Genomic DNA, 20,706 nt, shown 5'->3' with positions numbered 1-20,706 from the left:
CAAGAAGAGGGTCTGGAGCTCTTGTCCAAATCTCAGAGGAGTCTGTGAACAAGAAGAGGTGCAGCCCCCATGAGATGGATCACGAGCTGGCAAACATTTTCTATAAAGAGCCCAACAGTAAATATTTGTAGCTTTGCAGGCCATACAGTCTGTCGCAACTCCCCAACTCTCATTATAGTGAGAAAGCAGCCCCACACGGTATATAAATGCGTGGGCATGTGTTCCATTAAAACTTTGTTTATGGACACTGAAATTTGAGTTTTATATCATTTTTCACATGTAAGAAATGTTGCTCTTCTTGGATCTTCTTCCAGCCATTTAAAAAGAAACCATTTCCAACTGTTTAAAAATATAAAAACCATCGTCGGCTCAGGCTTTCCCAGAAGACTCGCAGAACAGGCGACAGCCCCATTGGGTTCCGAGGCTTTGCCTTGCCCAGAGATATCACAGCCTGAATACCTAATCCTCTTTATCTCCCACCAGTAGCCCCGTTTACAAACACTTCAAGCCCCTTCCTGTTGGGTTGAAGTCCTGGGAAACCACAGGAGTCCCTGAAAGGAAGTCACATTTCTGTGCCAGGCTCTTGCTGGGCGCTTTTCGTGCAACAGCATGATGATCTGTGTTCCTCCCTCACTCCAGCGCTGTGGGGTAGTTGGTCTTACCCCCCACCTCCTCCCCTGGGGAACTAGGGGCTTAGGACGCACCTTTGCATTCCGCATGTCTGAGATTGACTTCCAGTCTGCGGCTTGTGTGCTGTGTGACTTTGGACAAGTCACTTCTCTGAGCTTCAGTTTTCTCATCTGTTAAACAAGGATGATGTTAGTACCTGCCCCTATAGACTTGTGTAAAGATGAATGAGCTCATACAATTGAAGTGCTTAGAACAGGGATGGACACCTGGTAAGTACCCCATAAAAGTCAGGCATACAAAAAAAAAAAAAAAAAAAAGTCAGGCATACCCAGAGAGAAAGGTGGCTGGGAAGCTGTGGTTCCTGCCCTATAGTTCCTCTTCCTCTTCTGATGGGGGGTTCACCACTCCCCATGATGAGTGGTTACGATGAGGTGGCCAGTGGGGGTCCTGGCCCCCAGGGCCTGGCATGGCTGGAGCTCGGTGTCTGGGGCAGGTTCCCCGTGGGTTTGAGGTGGTGGTCGGTGTTCCTGTCCCTAGATCAGTGGGTCCTGAGTGCACGTGTGCCCGGGCCAGGCAAGGTATGGGGCAGAACTGAAGAGGCCCTCAGCACCTTGGGCTAGAAGGGGCTGTGGATGCTGAGAAGGGTCTGAGGTCCTACCTGTGTCCACTGTCTCCCCCAGATGAAGATGCTGGACAGTGAGAACGCCAGGCTGGGCCGGGAGCTAGTGGAGTTGCAAGGCCGCCTGACGCTGGGCGAGCGGACAGAGAAGGAGGGCCGGCGGGAGGCCCTGGGCCTCCGACAGAAGCTGCTGAAGGGCGAGGCCAGCATGGAGGCCGTGCGGCAGGAGGTAACCCGGGTGGGCGGGCTGTGTGGATGGGGAGGGTCTCAGGAGACAGCTGGGGTGCCCTGTGCTTTCTCTCACCAGCAAGAAGCAGGGGGACTCCAGTGCTGGAGTCATTCTGAGAGATCACTCCCTAGGACTCGTCCCTGTCCCCCACTCTGTGAGACTCTTCCCCGGGTGTGATAGTAATAACAACCGCAAGAACTGTGTAGCGGGGGTGGGGGTGGGGGGTGAGGGGAAGCTCTGTAGGCATAACCGTGTTTGATTCTCCCGGCAGCCTCATGAGGTAGGTATGCTTAACCCCCTTTTACACAGAGAATCAGACACTTAGGCTCAGAGAGGTCAAGGGGTCTATCAAGGTGACACAGCCGCTCAGATCTGACTCCAGAGCCTGCTCTCTTTCCATTCTGCTTTTCTGGCTGTTTCACTGTAGTGAATCTACTGCGACCTTGACTATGTCACTTGACCTCTCCTTGCATCGGAGCATTCATGGGATGGGGGCCCTGCCATAGGTCTTGGCTCCCAGGTCCTCCATAGATGGTGGTTTCTAGTGAAACTGGTGACCACGAGGGGGTGACTTATTCTCTAGACCAGAGGGGTATGTGTGTGACCATGCACTCCATCAGAACGTAATTTTTTAGCACATGCCCCGTTGTGTGATATATTGATAAATTATGTGCACTGAGAGGCAGTACAACTCAGTAGTTAAAAGAACAGTCTCTGGAGCCGGGGGGCCTGGGTTTGAATCCTGGCTCTCAACGTAGTAGCTATGTGGCCTTGAGTAAGTCATGCCATTGCTGTGTGCCTCAGTTTCCTCATCTGTAAAACGGAGATGATTCATAGTGGTAGAGTTGAGTTTTTTTAAAAGTACTTAGTACCTGGCCCTGATAAGTCCTATCCAAGTAGGTGTTGGTTGTTAGTTTATTGCTAATACTACGGGGCGTTATACACGGAAGAGAGAAAGCAGATTCTAGTAGTTAACTCCCACACTCCCGTGGCTGTTCCTGCACATCTTGCCTGGGTGTGGGGACCGCTAAAACTCGGGTCTCGTGCAAGCTGCTTTTGGGGAGGGGCCCCAGGCTGGGTCTGGGAGGTGGGGTGTTGGGTTGGGGGCGGCCTTGCTGACTCCCACCTCCCCGCGTGGCCCGCCCCAGCTCCAGGGGGCCCAGAGGAAGCTGCAGGAGCAAGAGGGCGAGTTCCGGGCCCGCGAGCGAGGCCTGCTGGGCTCCCTGGAGGAGGCGCGCGGTGCGGAGAAGCAGCAGCTGGACCACGCCCGCAGCCTGGAGCTGAAACTGGAGGCGGCGCGGGCCGAGATCGCGGAGCTGGGGCTGCGGCTGAGCGCAGCTGAGGGCCGGGGGCAAGGCCTGGAGGCCGAGCTGGCCCGGGTGGAGGCGCAGTGGCGTGCGGCTGAGGTCCAGCTGGGCGGCCTGCGCTCAGCCCTGCGCCGGGGCCTGGGCCTCGGGCGCTCCCCCAGCCCGGCCCCGCTGCCCTCGCCCAGCTCCCCGACCCGGAGTGCACCGGCCGGAGGTGAGCAGAGCAGGGTCCCCATCCCTGGCCGGGCCCCCGCCTAGGTCCGCTCCAGGGGGCTGCACCTCTCCTTTGATGAGGAGTTGAGACCCCAACCCCATGTCACTGCCCTTCCCTCTGGGGAGCCTGCCGAGGCTCCTCCCCTCTGCTGATCCGTGCTCCCTTGGTTGCTTCATCTTCAAGGGGGTGATGGTGCTGCTTCTTAATGTCCCTGACTCTGCCCAGGCTTTGAGGCTCCATCTACTATAGTCGGTGCTCACCACTCCTCTCCATCAGCACCCCATCCTCCTCAGTCTCCCACTCCTAGCTTGATACCCCTCCATACTAGGCTTGTGACCCCAGTGTCACGGCCAGACAGATACACACCCAGCCTAAGACCCCTTCCAGCTGCTCCTAAGGCCCGGTGGATGACCCCGGGGAAGTCAGCCCTGTGCTTCAGGGGGTGTGAGCACACCTGTCCAGAGCATCCACCTTGACTCACCCTGATATCTTGATTCCTAGGGCCTAGACTAGAACCCGTGGAATCTTAGCACAGCTGGCAATTCAGTATGGGATATTGAGGCATTTGTTGCCTCTTCAAATCTGCAGATTTAACCCCAGGATCACATTCACTCAGTTATTCAATGTTTATGAAGCACCTACTATGTGCTGGATGCAGTTGGTTGGAGCAGTAAACAAAACTGACTAGCATTTTTGCTCTTACGGAGTTTATAGTGTAGGGATAGGAGTAGCAGACAGTAAAAGTGGTATATAAATGAAATAGAGAACATAAGGCCTGGAAAATAGGCAAGGAAAAAACGCATCCAAGGGCATTGCTAGTGAGAATATAAAACAGCACCCCTGCTGTAGAAAATACTTGGCAGCTCCTCAAAAAACTTAGAATTACCATGTGCCCCAGCAGTTCGAGTTCTAGGTATAAAACCAAAAGAACTGAAAAAGGGGACTGGAACAGATATGTGTACACTAGTGTCCATAGCAGCATTATTCACGGTAGCCAAAGGGCGGAATCAACCTCTCCACCGACAGATAAATAGATAAGTAAAATATGGTGTATCCATACAGAGCAATGTTACTCAGCTTTAAAAAGCAGTGACATTCTGGGGCACCTGGGTGGCTCAGTCGCTTAAGCTTCAGACTCTTGACTTCAGCTCAGGTCATGATCTCAGGGTCATGAGATCGAGCCCTGTGTCAGGGCCTGCACTGAGCACAGAGTCTGCCTGGGGTTCTCTCTCTCTCCCTCTCTCAGTACCCCCCAACTCACACTCTCAAAAAAAAAAAAAAAAAAGACACTGACATTCTGACACACGTTACAACGTTACAACGTGGATGAGTCTTGATAACGTTATGTTAAGTGAAAGAAGCCAGTCATAAAAGGACAAGTATAGTATGAGCTAACTTTATATGAAATGCCTACAGATTAGGGGTTCCCAGGGGCTTGGGGGAGGGAAAATGGGGAGCTATTGTTTAGTGGGCGCAGAGTTTCTGTTTGAGGTTGTACATCGTAATTTGCTCGGGGCTGCCAACGCAAAGTACTGTAAACTGAGTGTTTAAGCAACAGAAATTTGTGTCTCACTGTTCTGGAGGCCAGAAGTCTGAGATCAAGGTGTTGGCAGGGCCATGCTCCCTCTGAAGTCGCTAGGGAAGGATGTGTCCCAGGCCTCTCCTGGCTGCTTGTAGTTCCAAGGCTTGTGGCAGCAGAGCTCTAGCCTTCACATGGCCTTCTTGTGTGTGTGTCCACATTTTCTCCTTTTTTTTTTTTTTTTAAGATTACTTATTTGAGAGAGAGAGAAGGAGCAGGGGGAGGGGCAGAGGGAGAAGCAGACTCCCCGCTGAGCGTGGAGCCCAACTTAGGGCTCATTCCCAGGACCCCAAGGTCATGACCTGAGCTGAAATGGAGACTTGGACACTCAACAGACTGAGCCGCCCAGGCACCCTGCAGTAAAGGCACTTTATAAAGATGCAGCAAGGGCAGGGGCGGGGGCAGGGGTCTTTGTATGGGAGATGGGGAGCCCCACTGGGGAGGTGGTAGGTAGGATGGGTAGGAGAAGAGACTGTGGACAAGTGGGAGGTCCTGAGTGGCAGGTCCGCTGTCTGGTGAGCAGCAAAGGACAGAGCGGCGGGAGGGCAGGGAGCAAGGTGTGGAGAATGGGAGGAGACGTGGCGACAGGATTTGCTTGGGTAATCCTTGCAGGCCCCCGTGAAGATGGAGGTGGGAGCTCTTAGGGGCCGTGGGTAGATGTCCCGCTCTGGGTCCCATGGGTGCTGGTGGGAGCTGGGGGGCAGCTTGGGGGTCACTTGGCCCAGGCTGACCCCCCGCCCTGCAGTTCCGACGCTGACCTCCAGGCGCCGCGCTGTCTCTGCGCACCGCCCCTCCCACCTCTTCAAGCAAAGTTCATTTTTCTGCCGGGAAATAGGGCTACCTGGTTCCACATCTCAGCTCGGGATCTTCCCAGCTTTGAGGCCAACCAAGTCCCCTAATTGCTTTGAGCCCGTCCAGGCCGTGAAGTTGGGACATGGGTCTTTACTTCTCAGACAATCATTATGAAAGTGGAATAGGATGTCCGGAAGCCCAGTGCCTGGCCCATGGGAAGCACTCAGTGCAGGGAGATGTGGAGGTGGTGGTGTCCACCTTTGGCCTGGGCCCTGGGGTTGCAGCCCTCACAGTGCTCCTGGTCTAGGGATGAGCTCACCCCACCCCAGCCTGGGGGCAGGACACCTCTGTGGAACAGGCCTAAAGGAACGGGCCAGGCAGAGAACCCATGGAAAGAGAAGGGAACAGCATGCATGAGGGCCCTGGTGCTGGAAGAGGGAATGTTCTAGAATTTGGGACCTGAGTGTGATGTGGAATGGATAGCTTGTAAAAGGTGAGAGGGCTGTTCTAGGGTGAGCAAAAGAGCCTCTGTGTGATGGCAAGGACATTGGGTTCCATTCTGAGGGTTGTGGGGGCTGGGGAAGGGTTCCGCAAGAGGGTGAGGGCCCCAGCATGCTGCGGGAAGCTCATGCAAGCCGCTGGGTGTGGCAGGGTGGGTGAAGTGGTACATGAGGAGCCTGCAGGCCCCATTCAGGCAGGGGAGGCTGGGGCTCCTGCACCCCTAAGCAGGCCTCCTCCCTTAGGAAGCGGCGAAGGGCTCAGGAGCCCCAGCCCCTTGGAACGCAGCCCTGGCTGTGAGCCGCCATCCCCAGGACCCACCACCTCCCCGGCCTCTCCAGACCTGGACCCGGAGGCAGTGCGGGGGGCCCTCCGGGAGTTCCTGCAGGAGCTGCGGAGCACCCAGAGACAGCGGGTGAGGCTGGGTATGAATGGCTGGAGAGGGAACCGGGTGGCCCAGGGGGGTGCCGCGGGTTGTCAGAGCAGAGGTCTTCCTTTTCCCCGGACGTTGGGGCCTCAGGATGAACTTCGGGCCCAGATGAGCGCCCTGAGTCGCCAGCTGGCTGAGTTGGAGGCTGAGCGGGACAATGCAACATCACGGGTGAGGCAGCTGCAGAAGGCCGTGGCCGAGAGTGAAGAAGGTGAGTGTGACCCCCCCGGGTCCTTGCTCTGTTCTCTGTGCTTCTAGCAGCGGCAGTGGGACCTGTGGGATTGGCCCGAATGGCTTCTGTGTCCCTGCCCTGGCCACCGTGACCTGAGTTGGGGGCTATCTCCTCTGGGGGATCCTCCCTAATTAGCCCCACTCCAGGTGTCCAGACCAACAGACCCTCAAGGGCCCTGTGGTGGGTGGAGGGCAGGCCGGGCACCCTGGTTCAGGTCTTGAGGCTGCGCCTGGCCAGGCCTGACGGGGCTGGGGTGCTGCAGCCCGGCGTGGTGTGGATGCACGGCTGAGTGGGGCCCAGGCCCAGCTGGCGCTGCAGGAGGAGAGCGTGCGGCGTAGTGAGCGGGAGCGCCGGGCCGCCCTGGACCAGGTGGCCACCCTGGAGAGGAGCCTGCAGGCCACGGAGAGTGAGCTGCGGGCTAGCCAGGTAGGTGGGAGCCGCGGGCCACAGTGAGGGCAGGGGGTGTCCACGTGTGCCCCAGTGGTTGCTGTGAGTCCTACTGTGTGCATCTCTGTTGCCGTCTGCCTGGGTGCCGCACCCACCAAAGCGACCACCAGCATGTGACTGTCCAGAAGCACATTCAGAATCCACCCTCTCGTCCCTTCCTGAGGTCACCAGGCTGTAGAAGGAAAAGCCTGGGCTTGTGAGCCTGATGGGAAAGGGCCCAGGTTCAGTCCTGGGCCTGCTGCTCGTTTTCCTCCTCTGTATGAGGGGAGCACCGCGATTGTCCCCCAGAGACGATGCACAAATGGTCTTAACGTGTGTTCAGGGGACCTCAGTTTCCTTGGTCTCTGTGTAGCCGCACGAGCGGCGCTCTGGGGGTTCTCTGTGTGTTTGGGGGACATCTGTGCGTGTGTGTGTGTCTGGGACAGGACACCTTGGCCCTGGTGGTGACAGTCCACCTGGGGGACTGACAGCCTTTCACACCGCCTCAGATCCCCCGCTCCCTCCCCCCTTCCTCCCTGGCCCTCCAGCATCGCCCCCGTAGCCCACCCCCTGCCTCTGGCTCCAGGTCAAGTTTGAGCTGGATTGTTATGTCTGTGGTTCCAGCTCTGGCCTCGGGCCCAGCCGCAGGGGCCGCGGGAGGAGGCCAGGAACAAAGCTGGGCAGGGGCCAGAGTGGGGCTGCCAGACCCAGACATGGCAGTGTTGGGGCTGAGCACGGCGGCAGAGGGGCCAGACCTGGGGAAGGGTTGACCTCGATGTAAGAGGACGGTGGCGGGAGCGGAGGGGCCCCAGTCTGTCTTCCTGTCCTCTCCCCACTCCTCAAGCTTCCTTTGCTGTCTGACCCCTTGTGAGGGAGGAAGAACATCACCCCCCAAAACCAGGTAGAGCCCCGGCTCCCACGCAGCTCAGCTCAGGTCACACAACCAGCTTCTGGACCCGCCTCTGGAGAGAGACGCGACAGCAGGGGAGCCCTGGAATCTGCATTCTGGCCCTCCCCCCGCCCCCCAGGGCTCTGTGAACACCTAGTACCCCTGGGCCAGGGCAGTCCCCCCACTATACCGATGTGAAACTGGGCCTCAGAGCAGAAGGAGAGGATCCTGGGTCCTAAAGCCTGTTAGACCCAGCCAAAACCAGAACATGCTCTGGGATCCTCGGGTCAACCCATCCTGCGAACACAGCGGGAGTCTGAGGCGTCAGGAGGGTCACAGGCCAGGCACTGGTCACCCAGGGAGTGGTTGGACCGGCCACCTCAAGGCTGAGGGTCCTGAGGGGGAGTGGGGTTGGGGGGTGGCTGGGCAGCGGGGGCCTGATCCCTCCACACCCACAGGAGAAGATCAGCAAGATGAAGGCCAACGAGGGAAGGCTGGAGAACGACAAGCGCCGCCTGAAGGAGGTGCTGGACGCCTCCGAGGGCCGCACCATCAAGCTTGAGCTGCAGCGACGCTCGCTCGAGGGGGAGCTGCAGCGCAGCCGCCTGGGCCTGAGTGACCGCGAGGCCCAGGCCCAAGCCCTCCAGGACCGGGTGGCCTCCCTGCAGAGGCAGGTGGGTCCCCAGTACCATCTGCGGGCTCCTCATCTGGAGCCCAGTGCTAAGTGCTTTATGGAGACTACATCATACTCCCAACAACCCTGCGGGGCAAGCACCCTACTCCTTTCATGGATGACAGAGGCTCAGAGGTGATGCCATCACCCAAGATCACATAGCTAATAAGAGACACAGACAAAATTAGAGTTCAGGACTCTAACAGAATCTGTGCTCACAGGAAGCCTGTGGGACAAGTTAGAGATGTAGATTTCACTCCTGCCCCTTTTTGCCTTGGCTGCCAGGAAGCTCAGCTTTATTTACTTATTTTTTTAGAGATTTTATTTTTTTATTCATGAGAGACACAGAGAGACAGAGACACAGTCAGAGGGAAAAGCAGGCTCCATGCAGGGAGCCCGATGTGGGACTCGATCCCAGGTCTCCAGGATCACGTCCTGGGCCAAAGGCAGGCACTAAACCGCTGAGTCACCCAGGGATCCCCAGAAGCTCAGCTTTAACTAGAATGTTCAGTGGCTCTGCTAGCCCTGCATGGTCAGCCACCAAGGCCAAGAGCAGAACATTTCCAGGTTGTGTGGTTACTCTTTCTCCTCCATAGCAGGGAGGAGAGGGGAATGAGGACAGGGAGAAGGCCGTGGGGTCTGAGACAACCAGGGGGGTGGCACTCCCCGTGAGGGTAGTTAACTAGCAGTGGGACAGGGCCCAGGATGCAGTGGGCTGAGTCACTGGGAGCACATGGGAACGGTGAGCATCAGGGATGAGGTGGGAGGAGCTGGGCTTGGGCTCGACCTCCCTGCTGGAGGCTGTGGCGGGAGCAGAGCCACTTTACCATCCTGCGTGTCTCCCTGCCAGGTGGCGGACAGTGAGGTGAAGGCAGGGACCCTGCAGCTGACAGTGGAACGGCTGAGCGGGGCCCTGGTCAAGGTGGAGGAGAGCGAGGGGCTCCTGCGGGACAAGGTGCAGGGCCTTACAGAAGCCCTGGCCCAGAATAGCGCCAGCCTCACCAGCAGCCAGGACAAGAACCTGCACCTGCAGAAGGCCCTCACCGCCTGTGAACATGACCGCCAAGTGCTCCAGGTATGGGGGTTCCGGGCCTGGCGGGGAGTGGGCTCTGAGAGTCAGCCCCCGAGGGCAGGCCTGGAGGGGCCCTGATAGGGAGCCAGGCAGCAGGGCCGTTGGGCACCCTAGGGAGCCAGGCAGGGAGGCTTTGAGGGGGGTGGGCCCAGTAAAAGCATCTGCCAATAGGAGACTTGCGGGGGGGGGCAGTAAGAATCAGCCTACTCGTAGAGGCTTAGAGGGACCCAGAGGCAGGGTTGTGGGCAGAGTTGGGGTCTGGGGGGGGGTCCCCACGTGTTGAAGGTCAGTGGGCCAGGCCCACCGTCTTCCTCGCCCTCCAGATAAGGTCTTTGAGCTGTTTTGTGGGCTGTGACCCTGACCCAGAGATACAGAGTAGAGGGGAGCCTTCGCTTCCTCCTGGCCCCATCAGCCCCTGTCCCCCAGGAACGGCTGGAGGCCGCCCGGCAGGCGTTGTCCGAGGCTCGGAAGCAGAGCAGCTCCCTGGGTGAGCAGGTGCAGACGATGCGGGGCGAGCTGGCGGACCTGGAGCTGCAGCGGGCGGAGGCAGAGGGCCAGCTGCAACAGCTCCAGGAGGTGAGGGCTGCGGGGGGCCCCTCTGTCCCCAGAACGCCGAGGCCCTCGGGTGGAGTGGGACCTTCCTTACCCAACCTTATCCCAACCCCAGGCTCAGCCTCCCATGGGGAAGCGTGGTCCATTCATCCCACAGCCCAGTTACACAGTTGGAGAAGCTGAGGCCCGGAGAGGTGGCCTCGGGTGATGTTGTCTGGCGTGGGCCTCACAGCCGCCCTGCCGAGCCGAGGCCGGCATCACCGTGGCCACGCTTCAAGGGTGCACTTCGAGGCCCGGCGGCGGCGTTAGGGGCTCCCTGGCTTCTGCAGGTGCTGCGGCAGCGCCAGGAGGGTGAGGCTGCGGCCCTGCACACGGTCCAGAAGCTGCGGGACGAGCGGCGGCTGCTGCAGGAGCGCCTGGACAGCCTGCAGGGTGCCCTCGCCCAGCGGGAGGCCGAGAAGCGGGAGGTGGAGCGGTCAGCGCTGCGGCTGGAGAAGGACCGGGTGGCCCTCAAGAGGATGCTGGACAAGGTGGGCTGCGCCTCGGGGCCCTCCCCTCCCCTCCTCTGGGTCCTAGCCCTGCTCTCGGCCCTGTGTCTGCAGGGTCTGGGGGCCTCGGGTGCCCCCGGTCCCTGGTCTTGCTGCTTCAAAGCTGCCACCCCTCTCTGAGCCCCCCTCCCTTCGGGCATCCTGATGCCCTCCTGCTGTCCCCGCCCAGGTGGAGCGGGAGAAGCTTCGCAGCCACGAGGACACAGTACGGCTGAATGCGGAGAGGGGCCGCCTGGACCGCACGCTCACGGGGGCCGAGCTGGAGCTGGCTGAGGCCCAGAGGCAGATCCAGCTGCTGGAGGTCCAGCCCCTGGCCACCTTCTCTCTCCCTAGCCCCGGACCCCACCCCCCGCCCCTGCCCTCGGCCTGAGTGCTCAGCAGCCCAGGGTCCTCAGCCTTCATAACCCACAAGTCGGACCCTTGGAGGGGGCAGCCCAGAGCCAGGTCCCAGAGGGAGGGGTCCTCCCCAGCGTGGAGCCAAGATGCCCCTTAGCATGTGAGCCTGTGTGGGTGTGTGTGTGGACATGTAGAGGCGTGAGTGTGCCGGGGAGTATTCTTGTGCATGTAGCATGAATCTTGTACACGCTAACCTAAGTATTAGGAATATGTTTTATGTGTGTGTCTCTCTGTACAGATGTCTTCATGTATGTAGGTGTGTGTAGTGTTGGGCTTTTGCACATACGCATGTATCCGTGTGAACACGGTAAGTATTGACATGCTTGCTTTTGTGCCTGTGTGTGTGTGGGCCGGTCTCTGTTGGACTGTATCCCTGTGCGTGTGTGCATGTGTGTGCATGAGTGTGCATGCCTGTCAGTGGGGCTCACTAGGTCCCCCGACCCAGGATCCACAGACCAGGTGGGCCAGGAACAGGGGAGACAGACAAGGATCTCTGCTGCACCTCCTGCCTGCACGGACTTGGTCTTGAGGGGCCTTGAGGCTCCTGGGAGGTGCCTGACATCCCCTTGCACACGCGTGCCTGCGCACACACGTAGGGCCGACCCCCGACAAGCCGCCCCTCCTGCAGGCCCAGGTGGTGGCACTGGAGCAGGACCAGAGCCCAGGCCGGCTGGAGGCGGACGAGCAGCGGCAGCTGGAGCTGCAGCAGGAGGTGGAGCGCCTGCGCAGTGCCCAGGTGCGGACGGAGCGCACCCTGGAGGCGCGGGAGCGGGCCCACCGGCAGCGGGTGCGCGGGCTGGAGGAGCAGGTACTCGGCCGGGCTGCGCTCGGGCCCCTCCGCAGGACGCAGCAGAAGCAGCAGGACGTTCCCTCAGGAAGCCGGGCCGGGGTGGAAGTGTGTGGGGTCGGGGGGGGGGGGCGGGGGGCGCAGGGCCAGCCTCGAGCCCTGGTAGGAGCCCTCAGCGGCACCCATGACCCAAGCGGCTTGGTGCACCCACGCTCATGTTGGTTGTGACCTAATGCTGGGGCTCCAGTGTTGTCACTGGGACTCAGTCCCCTTGGCGTGGCTCTGCTGTCCTCGTGGCTGTACCCTGAGCACTGCAGGTGGCCTGAGCGGGCCCCAGCCTGGGTTATCCTAGAGGAAAGGGGGCCTTTTTCCTGGGAGCAATAGCACAGGGGCTGGGGAGGACCCGTACTGGCCAGCGTGGATCCCACTCCCCTTCCCACCCGTCCCTGACCTGACCTGTGCACAGGTAGGCCAGCCCTGGGTCACGGGTCCCCCGTCGGACTGGCAGTAGGCCTAACGATGAGTGTGGGGACCGGGGGCCCCCTGAAGAGATGGGAGGAATGGCCAGAAGACAGCCAGCTGCCCCGTGGGATGCACAGGAGGGGAAGGAAGCACCCTGGTGCTTCATGAAGTCCGTTTTTTCCTGGGACAGGCAGGATGGGGTCCCTTGTGGGGCCCCAGTGGCAGCCGCCCCCCTCCTCCGACACCAGGCTGGGTGCCTGGGCCGCGGCCCCACCTCCTCTCTCTCCTCCAGGTGTCCACGCTGAAGGGGCAGTTGCACCAGGAGCTCCGGAGGACTTCAGCGTCCTTCCCCTCCGCGTCCGGCCCCGCAGGGCAGTGAGCCCCTTCCTCGCTGGCATCCTGGAGACGGCTGCGGCCCGGGCAGGACGGCAGCCCCCTCTCACTCGGCCCGCCCAGGCCCTGGCCTGTCCCGGCCACCGGAGCTCGGCCGGGGGCGGGGAGGGGCCGGGTGGCAGGGCCGAGGGCCGGGGACTCCAGCAGCAGCTTCTCGCGTCATCCGTGGGCCCCCAGTCTGGTCCCTCCCGGGGATGAGCCTCCCGAGCGGCTGAGCCGAAGCTGGGGGTCTCCTGGACCCCCCTGCCTCTGGTTGGCCTGGAGCATGGGCTCCCGGGAAGGCGGGGGAGCCTGGGAGGCAGAGACCCAGGCCCGCCCCTGGCTTTCCAGAGCTCTCTCCGCCTTAGTTCAGCGTGTTTGTCAGGAAATTCCTCAGAGTCCAGAGTCCTTGTATTTTTATACCTTTTTACAGTGTTAACTGTTCAGAACGGTTGTGTTTTTTGTAGCAAGGAGACCTCGTTTTCTAAAAACGGTTTGTAGAGACGTGTCCTGCTACTTGGGTCCCTCCTGTACTCCTGCGCCTGAGAGAAGCGGTGCCAGGGAGACAGCGGGGCCTGGGCCAGGAGGGACGGGGCGGGCGGCCGGGGGCGCGCAGGGGGAGGGGGCGGCTCATGGAGGGCCCTGGCATTCCCAGCCTCCCGGGATGTCGGCACAGGGAGGTCCCTGGGTAACAGATGGGACTGTGACCCGAACTGCTCAGGATCGGGAGGCAAGACCACAGGTCACCTTCTCCCCAGGGGGCCAGGCAGCCTCTGGGTGAGGACAGGTGTAGTGGGAGGCCGCTGGCCACCACTCTGGCTCCTGCCCGAAAAATGACCGAATCTTTTGTAAAAACCATTTTAATTTTGTATAAAACAAGGGTGGTCTATGCCCGGGAGCTGTACGAAGTCCTAGTGGACCAGCTGGGGTGTGAGGGGCACAGCCTACCTGGAGGGGCTGGGGGCAGGGGGACAGAGAAGGCACATCAGAGGCCCGGATGCCCCTCATCAGGGGGTGAGCCCTGGGCAGTGGAGAGAGCCCCCCTTGGGTCCCCGGGTGGCCACAGGCTGGGAGAGGGGCCCGAGACCAACCCCCCGGGGCCATAGTCCACTAACTTCTTACGGAATAAAAGGAATGTCAGGCCGGGGAGAAAAGCACCAGGTCAGGCAGGGCCTGAGGGCCCCGGATCCGAGAAAGGCCCAGGGCTTGGGGTGCCAGCTCCGCCCTAGCAGCCCCCGCAGCTCCTGGCACAGGAGGCCGCCACAGACTGGCACAGGCCGCTGCTGGCCATCACGCCACATTTGGAGAACTTGTCCCGACACAGGTCAGCTGTGGTGGGGGCAAGGAGTGGGGTCAGGGTGGGGGAGATGATGGAGAACCAGCCCCCTTCTTAGCCCTGGGACTGGGAATGTTCTGAGGCTAAGCGGCCAGGAGGGAGCGCAGGACCAGGTGGGCAGGGGAAGGGATGCTGAGGGGGTGGGGAGCAGGAGGGGTCTCGGGGTGCAGGCCCTCCTACCTCGGAGGAGCTCCTCGTGAGCACAGACTGTGCGGACACAGATCTCCTTGTTTACCACGTACACGCGGCGGAGGCTGGGGGTGCAGAGAGGATGGTGGTGTCACCCCAACCTCACCCAGCCCCTCAGGGGGAGCCCACGCATCCCGCCCCCTACATCTGGGCTCGACCAGGGTGGGGTTCCACTTCAGGATTCCCCGCGTCCCTAAAGCCCACCTGGGCTGGCCCCCGCCCTGCACCCCATCCCCCGCCCCACCCCTGCTCACCTGTAGAAGCAGACCTCATTGAGACACTGCTTGCAGGGCTTGTGGATGGAGTAGAGGCGGGTGCAGGGGTACTGCTCCTCGCGGCAGTCTGCGTGACAGGCGGGATCAGATGCGGGGCTGGCGGGTGGCACCCAGGTCGCCCACCGACTTGTTGGCCCTCCCGAGCTGCCCGCTTTTACATGGTGTATATGTGCATGGACTCGCAACCGCACTCGGAAGCACATATTGGTAACTGATGGCAACCCACTGCCACCCCTGCCACGCGGGCATGTGCAGGGCTGGGCACGCTCACCAGAGCACCCCCGAGCACTGAGCTCGCGGTGAGAGCAGCCCTCAGTCTGGCTCTCGGGCTTCTGGGGCAGCTCTGTTGGCCTGGGCTGCTGGTCCCCTTTGTGTCACCTGCCGCGGGCACCACCCAGTCCTGCTGGCTGGCAGGCAGGAAGCCCCAGCATCTCCCTTCCCCTTCCCAGTGTCTGGGGGTAGAGGGCCCTTCTTGAGCCCACAGCCAAGCCCAGGAGGAGGGGATCCCCCAGAGCTGCCTGGGGGGCCATGGGGTTGCTGGCCTAAAGCAGGGGCAGGTTTGCAAGCCCCTGACCCGACAGCCACCCAGCAAAAACAAAAGGCCCGGCTATCTCCGTCCCAAGAGCGCCGCGCCCACGTGACCCCGATTTCTGGGCCCGTGCCCCCGTTTTCTCCAGCTGTCGGGGGAGCTCTTACCCAGAGGCCCAGGCTCCGTGGGCTCTGTCTCCACGCTTCCAGGCGCTGGTGTTGGGAGAGGGGCAGGCAGAGATCACTGAGGGGGTCTGTTCCGGGCACCTGTCCCGCCCTGGCAGGGCCCCGCTCCCAGGGTGGACAGGAGCCGGCTGCCTACCTACGGTGGGGGCCGGGATGACTTCCTGTGGGACTTGCTGCTGGGACTGGAACTGGAACTGCTCCGCGGGGGGCCGAGGAGTCACCTCTGAGACGGGACGATAGGGGGTCCACTCCGTCCTCTCCACCCCATCCCCCAGCTGCCCACCTCCCGCCCCAGCCCTTTACCTTGATAATCATAGTAGTCCGGGTTGTCTGTGAACAAAGACGGATACGGAGCCGTCGGGGGGCAGGTGAGCTCTTGGTCCCGGGGGCCAAGGAGGTCTGGGCAAAGCCCAGGACCACCGCCCCCTCTGACTCCCGCTGCCCTAACCCCTGGGCCCCGGCTGGTCATGCACACGGGGGGCCAGGCCTTGACGTGGCGGGGCGTGGGGAGACCCGCGCAGGGTGAGGCCCTTACCTATCTGGTCACTGTAGTGGGTGTACTGGACGTGGTCCGGGAACGGAGGCAGTGGGTCGAGGTCGTATTGGCCCTGAGCTAGCAGGCCAGCTGTGAGGAGGCAAAGCATGACGGGGTGCCCTGCGGGGGCCCCGGGGCACTTCTGGGGAGGAGACGCAGAGGTCCCAAGGGCCACCCGCGAGACCCGGAGATTCTACAACCAGACTCTCAAATCCAAGGGGCCCAAACTCCTTCCTCGACGGTAAAGGCCCTCACATTCCCTGCATCTGTGTCACCCCGCTGACCTTTGCTGGCCTGTCACCCCCATGCTAGCGTCCTGGCTATTCCTGGAACTCAGCACACTCCTGTCTGCCCCAGGGCCTTTGCCCTCAACTTTTCCCTAGGCCCAACTTCCTTCACATCTCAACAAAAAAGTCAAGGTCAGTCCCGCCAAAAGGCCCTCCCTGGCCCAACCACCCTCTCCACCCCCTCCCTCGTTTCTTGCTGACATTTATCACATGCACCTGATGTAGCAGCCCGAGGGCAGGGATGCGTCTCCCCGGGGGCTGGCCCAGGGCCTGGCACATAGTAGGAGCGCGGCAAGTAGCTGTCACATGACACGTTAGACCCGGCCAGCCCTTCACCCCCACAGACAACTCCTCATTTGACCGAGAGGGATCAGGCCCCGGTCAAGGTTGTGTAGGGTGGCTGGTTCCCAACCGGGTCTAGGACCCACACCTACAGACTCCTTGCCCTGTGCCTCTCCCTCCTACACTTGGGCTCCCGGCAGGGAGGAAGAGCAGGGGCTCCCAGTGCCCGCGTGTGCACCCACTCTCCAGAGCCCCGGCCTGGCTGCTGCTGCTGCTGCGGAGGCCTGGGGTCAGGGGCTGGGAGGGGTTGGCCAGTCCAGTCTGTGGCCCAGGAACCCCGGGAGCTGAGCTCTGGCCCCAGGGCACAATAAAGGTTGGGCCCAGCTGCCCTCTGGCCACACCTGGGAGCTCCCCAGGCAGGAACAGGAGCCACTCACCAGGCAGGAACAGCAGGAAGAGGTAGGCAGCTCTCATGGCTCCGGGGTGAGGCCGTCTGGGCTGGTGTCAGGACAGCTGGAGGAAGAGGAGGGGCAAGCTGCGGCTCCGGTGGGGGCGCCGAGCCCACCTCTGCTCCCCCACATCCAGCCCGGAGAAGGAGGCCCCAGAATAGAAGCCAGGGGGCCGGCGGGGCGTGGCAGGGGCTACTTCGGAGGGACATCTGCTGTCCCCCATGGCCCAGCGGGCGTTCAGGTCCCGCGGAACAAGGCCTCCAGCCTTGCAAACGGACAGAACTCAGCCTGCCCTTCTCACCGAGGGGGTGTTTCTGGCTCCCCACTAGCCTTGACTCTGCTCCCCTCGCCCACAGCCAGGCCCTCCTGAAGCAGCGCCTCCTGGGGTGTCATGCACTGACCGCATGGACCCCTGACCCAGGCCCGTCCTCAGGACCCTGCTCTGCCACCATCACCGCTGCCTCGCGGCTGCCAAACCCACCACCTGTTCCCAATTAGCCCCCGGGCCCTGAGTGTCTTGCTCTGCAGGAAACCGCATGCATGCATGGGCCCCGGGGGCCGAAGGGCAGCCAGGCCTGGGCAGGGCTCCCACCCCCAGAAGATTCCTCTTCTGCCAGGCCTCCGGGCTCCTAAGACCTGGCTGTCTCCATCACAGACTCACGAGACTAAGGTCTATTTGTCTGGAGCAGCAGGAAACACTTAGGGTGGAGTCTGAGGAGAGCTGCTCTGGATCCTAGAAGGGCAGCGCTGGAGGGACCGTGATGTCACCCGGCCCGGGGCTCCTGAGCCCCCCAACTCTGCCTGACAAGCGCTGTGCGGGTCATTCTGCGGGGAGGGCCCAGTGGTCCGCAGCCTTCACCAGGCTCCCGAAGTCCAAGAACTGCCGTCTTTGGCCGCGCAGTGGCCTTAGCAGGCTCTGCGGGTCCCCGTGCGCAGTCCCAGCTCAGTGGGAGGCAGTCTCAAGACTGTCATCCTTTGCCGGGAGTCCGGGCCAGCGTCCAGGGCTCAGCCGTCCAGGAGGGCCCCTCCCACCGCGGCGAAGGGAGCTCCTGCGCCCAGCTAGGCAGCGAACCCAGACCCAACCGCCCAACTGCCCGCTGCTGCCGGCGTCTAGGGCGAAGGCGAAGGGACGTGGGCCTGTGGGCATCCGTCCCTCCCCCTCCTCCCTCCCAGTCCACAGCCTTTGGGGACCCCGGCCTGGCTCCTCCACTCACCACCTCCCTTCCTTACTGAGGTGGGTGGGGTGGGGTGGAGATGAGCCCCATGACTCAAGCTGCCCCAGAGGCAGGGGACATCTGGTTCCCCACATTCTGAAAACCCTTGGCCTTCTCCTGGCAGGAGGGACGGAAACACCCGGAGCTCTTTCCTTGCAACTCCCCACAAAGCCTCCCTATCCCGTCCTCGTCCCCCAGGGCTGGTGGCAGCTAGGCCAGCTGGACCTGTCATCACTCCGGAGCAGGCCCTGAGTTGGGGCCTAAGGGGCCTTAAGAAGTGGGGCGGGGGCCGTGTGCCCCCCAAACCCCTCCTAGGCCTCCCGGCCCCCTGCATGGCGTCTTCCTCCCTTCCTCAGGAGGTCTGGCACCCAGGCCCAGGCCCGCGGGGAGAGGGGCCCCCAGGGGCAGGAGTGCGGGGTCACATCCCCAAGGCCGTCTAGACGTCGGATGTGGCGGCGCCTCCCCTGCCTGCCCCCTCCCGGCGGGCCGGATCCCACCGCAGGCGATGCAGGGATGGGGGCAGGGGGCGAGCGGGCCTAGGAGCCCAGGCTGCCCGGGAGGCCGGCGGGGGGGGGGGGGGGACCAGATGTGGCCGCGCAGCTGGGAGCCATCAGCCGGCTCCCTCGGCTCCCCGCGCCCTCCCGCGCCCTCCCGGTCCCGGGGTCCCTTTGTCTCCGCTCCGGCCGCCGCCCCGCCGCCCCCTCCTCTGGCTCCCCCAAACTCGGGCCCCCTCCAACGACCCCCGGCCCCCCAGGTGCCCCCCAGCATCTGCTCGGACGGCCCGGGGTCAGGAGGGCCCCCGCCCGGGCCCCGCGCCCCGCACCCCGCACCCCGCACCCCGCCGCCCGGCCCGCGCCTACCTGGTCGGGTCCCTGCGCCGCCCGCCGAGTGCGCCCGGAGCCGCCCCTCCGCCCGCGCCGAGCCCCCCTCCGGGCCCCCGACGGGCCGGCGCCCGCCCTCCAGCCCCGGAGCCGCTGGGTCCTAACGCGCGCCCCGCCCGCCGCCGCCGCCGCCGCCGCCGCCGCCGCCGCCCGGGGAGGCCCTGGGGGAGGCCCTGGGGGAGGCGCCCCGGCCCCGCCCCTCGCGCGGACCGCGGGCCCCACAACGCCCGGCCGCCCCGCCGCGTCTGGGCTGCTGTCTGCGGGGAGGTGGGCTGTGCAGGACGGGCCACCCCATTGCGCGGAGGAGAAGACCGAGGCTCCTAAGGGGCCCGCTGGGCTCTGGCCCCTCTGGCCCCGGGACAGCCTCCAGTCCCGGCCAGCTCCAGGGGGGGCCTGGCTTCCAGAACCAGCACTGCCCTCAGCCCCTGGACCACAGGCCCCCACGTATGTCCCAAGGGCAGCAAGGCCTCGAGCAGGACGCGCATCCAGGAGGTCACCCTGGGCAAGGGCGCCGCCGTCCATTGCTCAGGCCACCTCCCTCGCTCGCCCTGCGTCCAGCCCAGCACCCAGCCGCCGATCCTGCTTCCAGATGTTTCTGGAGCCCGTGCACGGCCCCCTCTGCGGTGTAAGCCACGTGGGCTCCCGCCCGGCCTGTGTAATAGCCCCTCACGGGGCCTTCCCCGTGGGCCCTGCCCTCCCGGGCCCACCTCGGCCGCTGGCCCCTTCCTCCATAAGGCCTTTTGCTGGGTTCCCAGGGGAAGGAAGCTAAGGCTGCCCGTGCCCCCCCACCCTGCCCCCCAGGACCCTGCCCTTCATCTGGGTCTGGCTCAGGGCTCCCGCAGCCCAAGGGCCTTTGGGCACTCTCACTGAACCCCTTCCTCCGCCGGTGCCTGCTGGCTGCTCCTTCCTGCTGGCCCCTTGGGGGGCCCCCTCCTTGGGGTTAAAGACCAAGCCTCCCTCCTTCCCTTTCTCCCGGCGCCCCAGGCCCTTCTGCTCCGCTGCTCACAGCTGTCCTGTTGGCCTGCGTGTGCGACCAACCGACCGTTTGAATCCGGCTCCTCTCCCACGTGAGCCCGCGAGCTTGCGATCCGCGTGGAGACAGCAAACGAGTCTGTTTTTGCTCATCCCCCCGTTTAGGCTCATTAGGCCCAGTGCCAGGCTCGGAGCAGCCGTTCAGTAAACGTCAATGGAACGATGAACGTGCGCTCAGTTCTCCCGGGAGAGGCTGGCTGGCTGGGGTGTGGGCTCCTGCCTGGGCCGGGGAGCCCGGGGATCTCCCTTCCCCCAGTCACGCACCCCGCAACTGCCTGTCTCTTGAACTCCGAGTCCTATTAGGCAGAAACTCCGTAAGTCCCATGCATCATTTGTTCCCTGGTGCTGGTGTGTTAAAGGGATGAATGAATGAAGGAAGGAAGGAATGGACACCAGCCGGGCCCTCCCCGGGGTCTGCCGCCCAAGAGCAGAGTCTGGACACCTGGCGCCCTCCCTGCGCTTTCTAGGTTAATTCCACTAGGGGAGGAGGACGCACCTGGCAGTCACGCTGTCCCCTGCGCTCCACAGAGGGGGCAACGGAGCCCCACAGCTTCCCACTCCCGGGGCCAGGCCCCCAGATCCTCTCCGGGGCTTCGAGCCCCTCCCCTGACCCTGAGGACCTGAGCAGGGGGCGGCAGCTCTTTGGGGAGGGTGTAGTGGGTGCAGACACTCTTCTCCCCACGACCCTGGAGATTTGCTCCTTCCCTGCTGGCTGCTCACACACCGACCACCCCAAACTGGGCTGCCCGGTGCCTCTGTGCCCAGTGTGGGCCTACGGCTGCGCCCCTTATTGGAAGCTGCTTTT

The 20,706-nt window shown here is 62.7% G+C and overlaps 2 protein-coding genes across 10 annotated transcripts in view; one reads left to right on the top strand and one right to left on the bottom strand.

Moving 5' to 3' along the window:
* Positions 1 to 13,211, top strand: part of CROCC (ciliary rootlet coiled-coil, rootletin) — a 43,676-nt gene extending 30,465 nt beyond the window's left edge. For 5 of the 6 annotated variants that reach the window (XM_025448283.3, XM_025448281.3, XM_025448279.3 and 2 more), the window contains 12 exons: positions 1,311 to 1,478; positions 2,627 to 2,999; positions 6,114 to 6,283; positions 6,389 to 6,509; positions 6,793 to 6,956; positions 8,304 to 8,519; positions 9,369 to 9,593; positions 10,017 to 10,166; positions 10,472 to 10,672; positions 10,860 to 10,991; positions 11,715 to 11,894; positions 12,628 to 13,211. In XM_025448283.3, coding sequence (XP_025304068.3) covers positions 1,311 to 1,478; positions 2,627 to 2,999; positions 6,114 to 6,283; positions 6,389 to 6,509; positions 6,793 to 6,956; positions 8,304 to 8,519; positions 9,369 to 9,593; positions 10,017 to 10,166; positions 10,472 to 10,672; positions 10,860 to 10,991; positions 11,715 to 11,894; positions 12,628 to 12,714 — 2,187 coding nt within the window. In that variant the 3' untranslated portion in view covers positions 12,715 to 13,211. The remainder of the gene's footprint in view (positions 1 to 1,310; positions 1,479 to 2,626; positions 3,000 to 6,113; positions 6,284 to 6,388; positions 6,510 to 6,792; positions 6,957 to 8,303; positions 8,520 to 9,368; positions 9,594 to 10,016; positions 10,167 to 10,471; positions 10,673 to 10,859; positions 10,992 to 11,714; positions 11,895 to 12,627) is intronic. The other variant, XM_025448280.3, reaches the window with a different exon arrangement.
* Positions 13,212 to 13,551: 340 nt separating this feature from the next.
* On the bottom strand, positions 13,552 to 19,977 carry MFAP2 (microfibril associated protein 2). Of its 4 annotated transcripts, none has more exons than XM_049106811.1 (9): positions 19,876 to 19,977; positions 16,763 to 16,838; positions 15,757 to 15,846; positions 15,525 to 15,551; positions 15,358 to 15,444; positions 15,204 to 15,248; positions 14,487 to 14,574; positions 14,224 to 14,297; positions 13,552 to 14,036 (listed from the first exon to the last, which is right to left on the bottom strand). In XM_049106811.1, the coding sequence occupies exons 2-9, from the start codon at positions 16,797 to 16,799 to the stop codon at positions 13,933 to 13,935; spliced, it is 552 nt and encodes a 183-aa protein (XP_048962768.1). In that variant the 5' UTR covers positions 16,800 to 16,838; positions 19,876 to 19,977; the 3' UTR covers positions 13,552 to 13,932. The 4 variants fall into 4 exon arrangements, with proteins under 4 accessions (XP_048962768.1, XP_048962773.1, XP_048962764.1 ...); XM_049106816.1 differs by having other exon boundaries at positions 19,912 to 19,936; XM_049106807.1 differs by lacking the exon at positions 19,876 to 19,977 and adding an exon at positions 18,849 to 18,945.
* Between the last annotated feature and the right edge of the window lie 729 nt (positions 19,978 to 20,706).

The sequence above is a fragment of the Canis lupus genome, chromosome 2, assembly GCF_003254725.2.
Source record: "Canis lupus dingo isolate Sandy chromosome 2, ASM325472v2, whole genome shotgun sequence".
NCBI lineage: Eukaryota > Metazoa > Chordata > Mammalia > Carnivora > Canidae > Canis > Canis lupus.
This window is presented reverse-complemented; position numbering and strand designations above follow the sequence as displayed.

What these genes read in the sequence shown, in the direction of transcription:
- MFAP2 (XM_049106811.1), bottom strand. Translation starts at nt 16,799, where the DNA reads ATGAGAGCTGCCTACCTCTTCCTGCTGTTCCTGCCTG. An exon ending in GGACTACTATGATTATCAAG is followed by an intron (nt 15,445 to 15,524) that starts GTAAAGGGCTGG and finishes GTCCCGTCTCAG; the next exon opens with AGGTGACTCCTCGGCCCCCC. An exon ending in CACGGAGCCTGGGCCTCTGG is followed by an intron (nt 14,575 to 15,203) that starts GTAAGAGCTCCC and finishes CCTGTCACGCAG; the next exon opens with ACTGCCGCGAGGAGCAGTAC.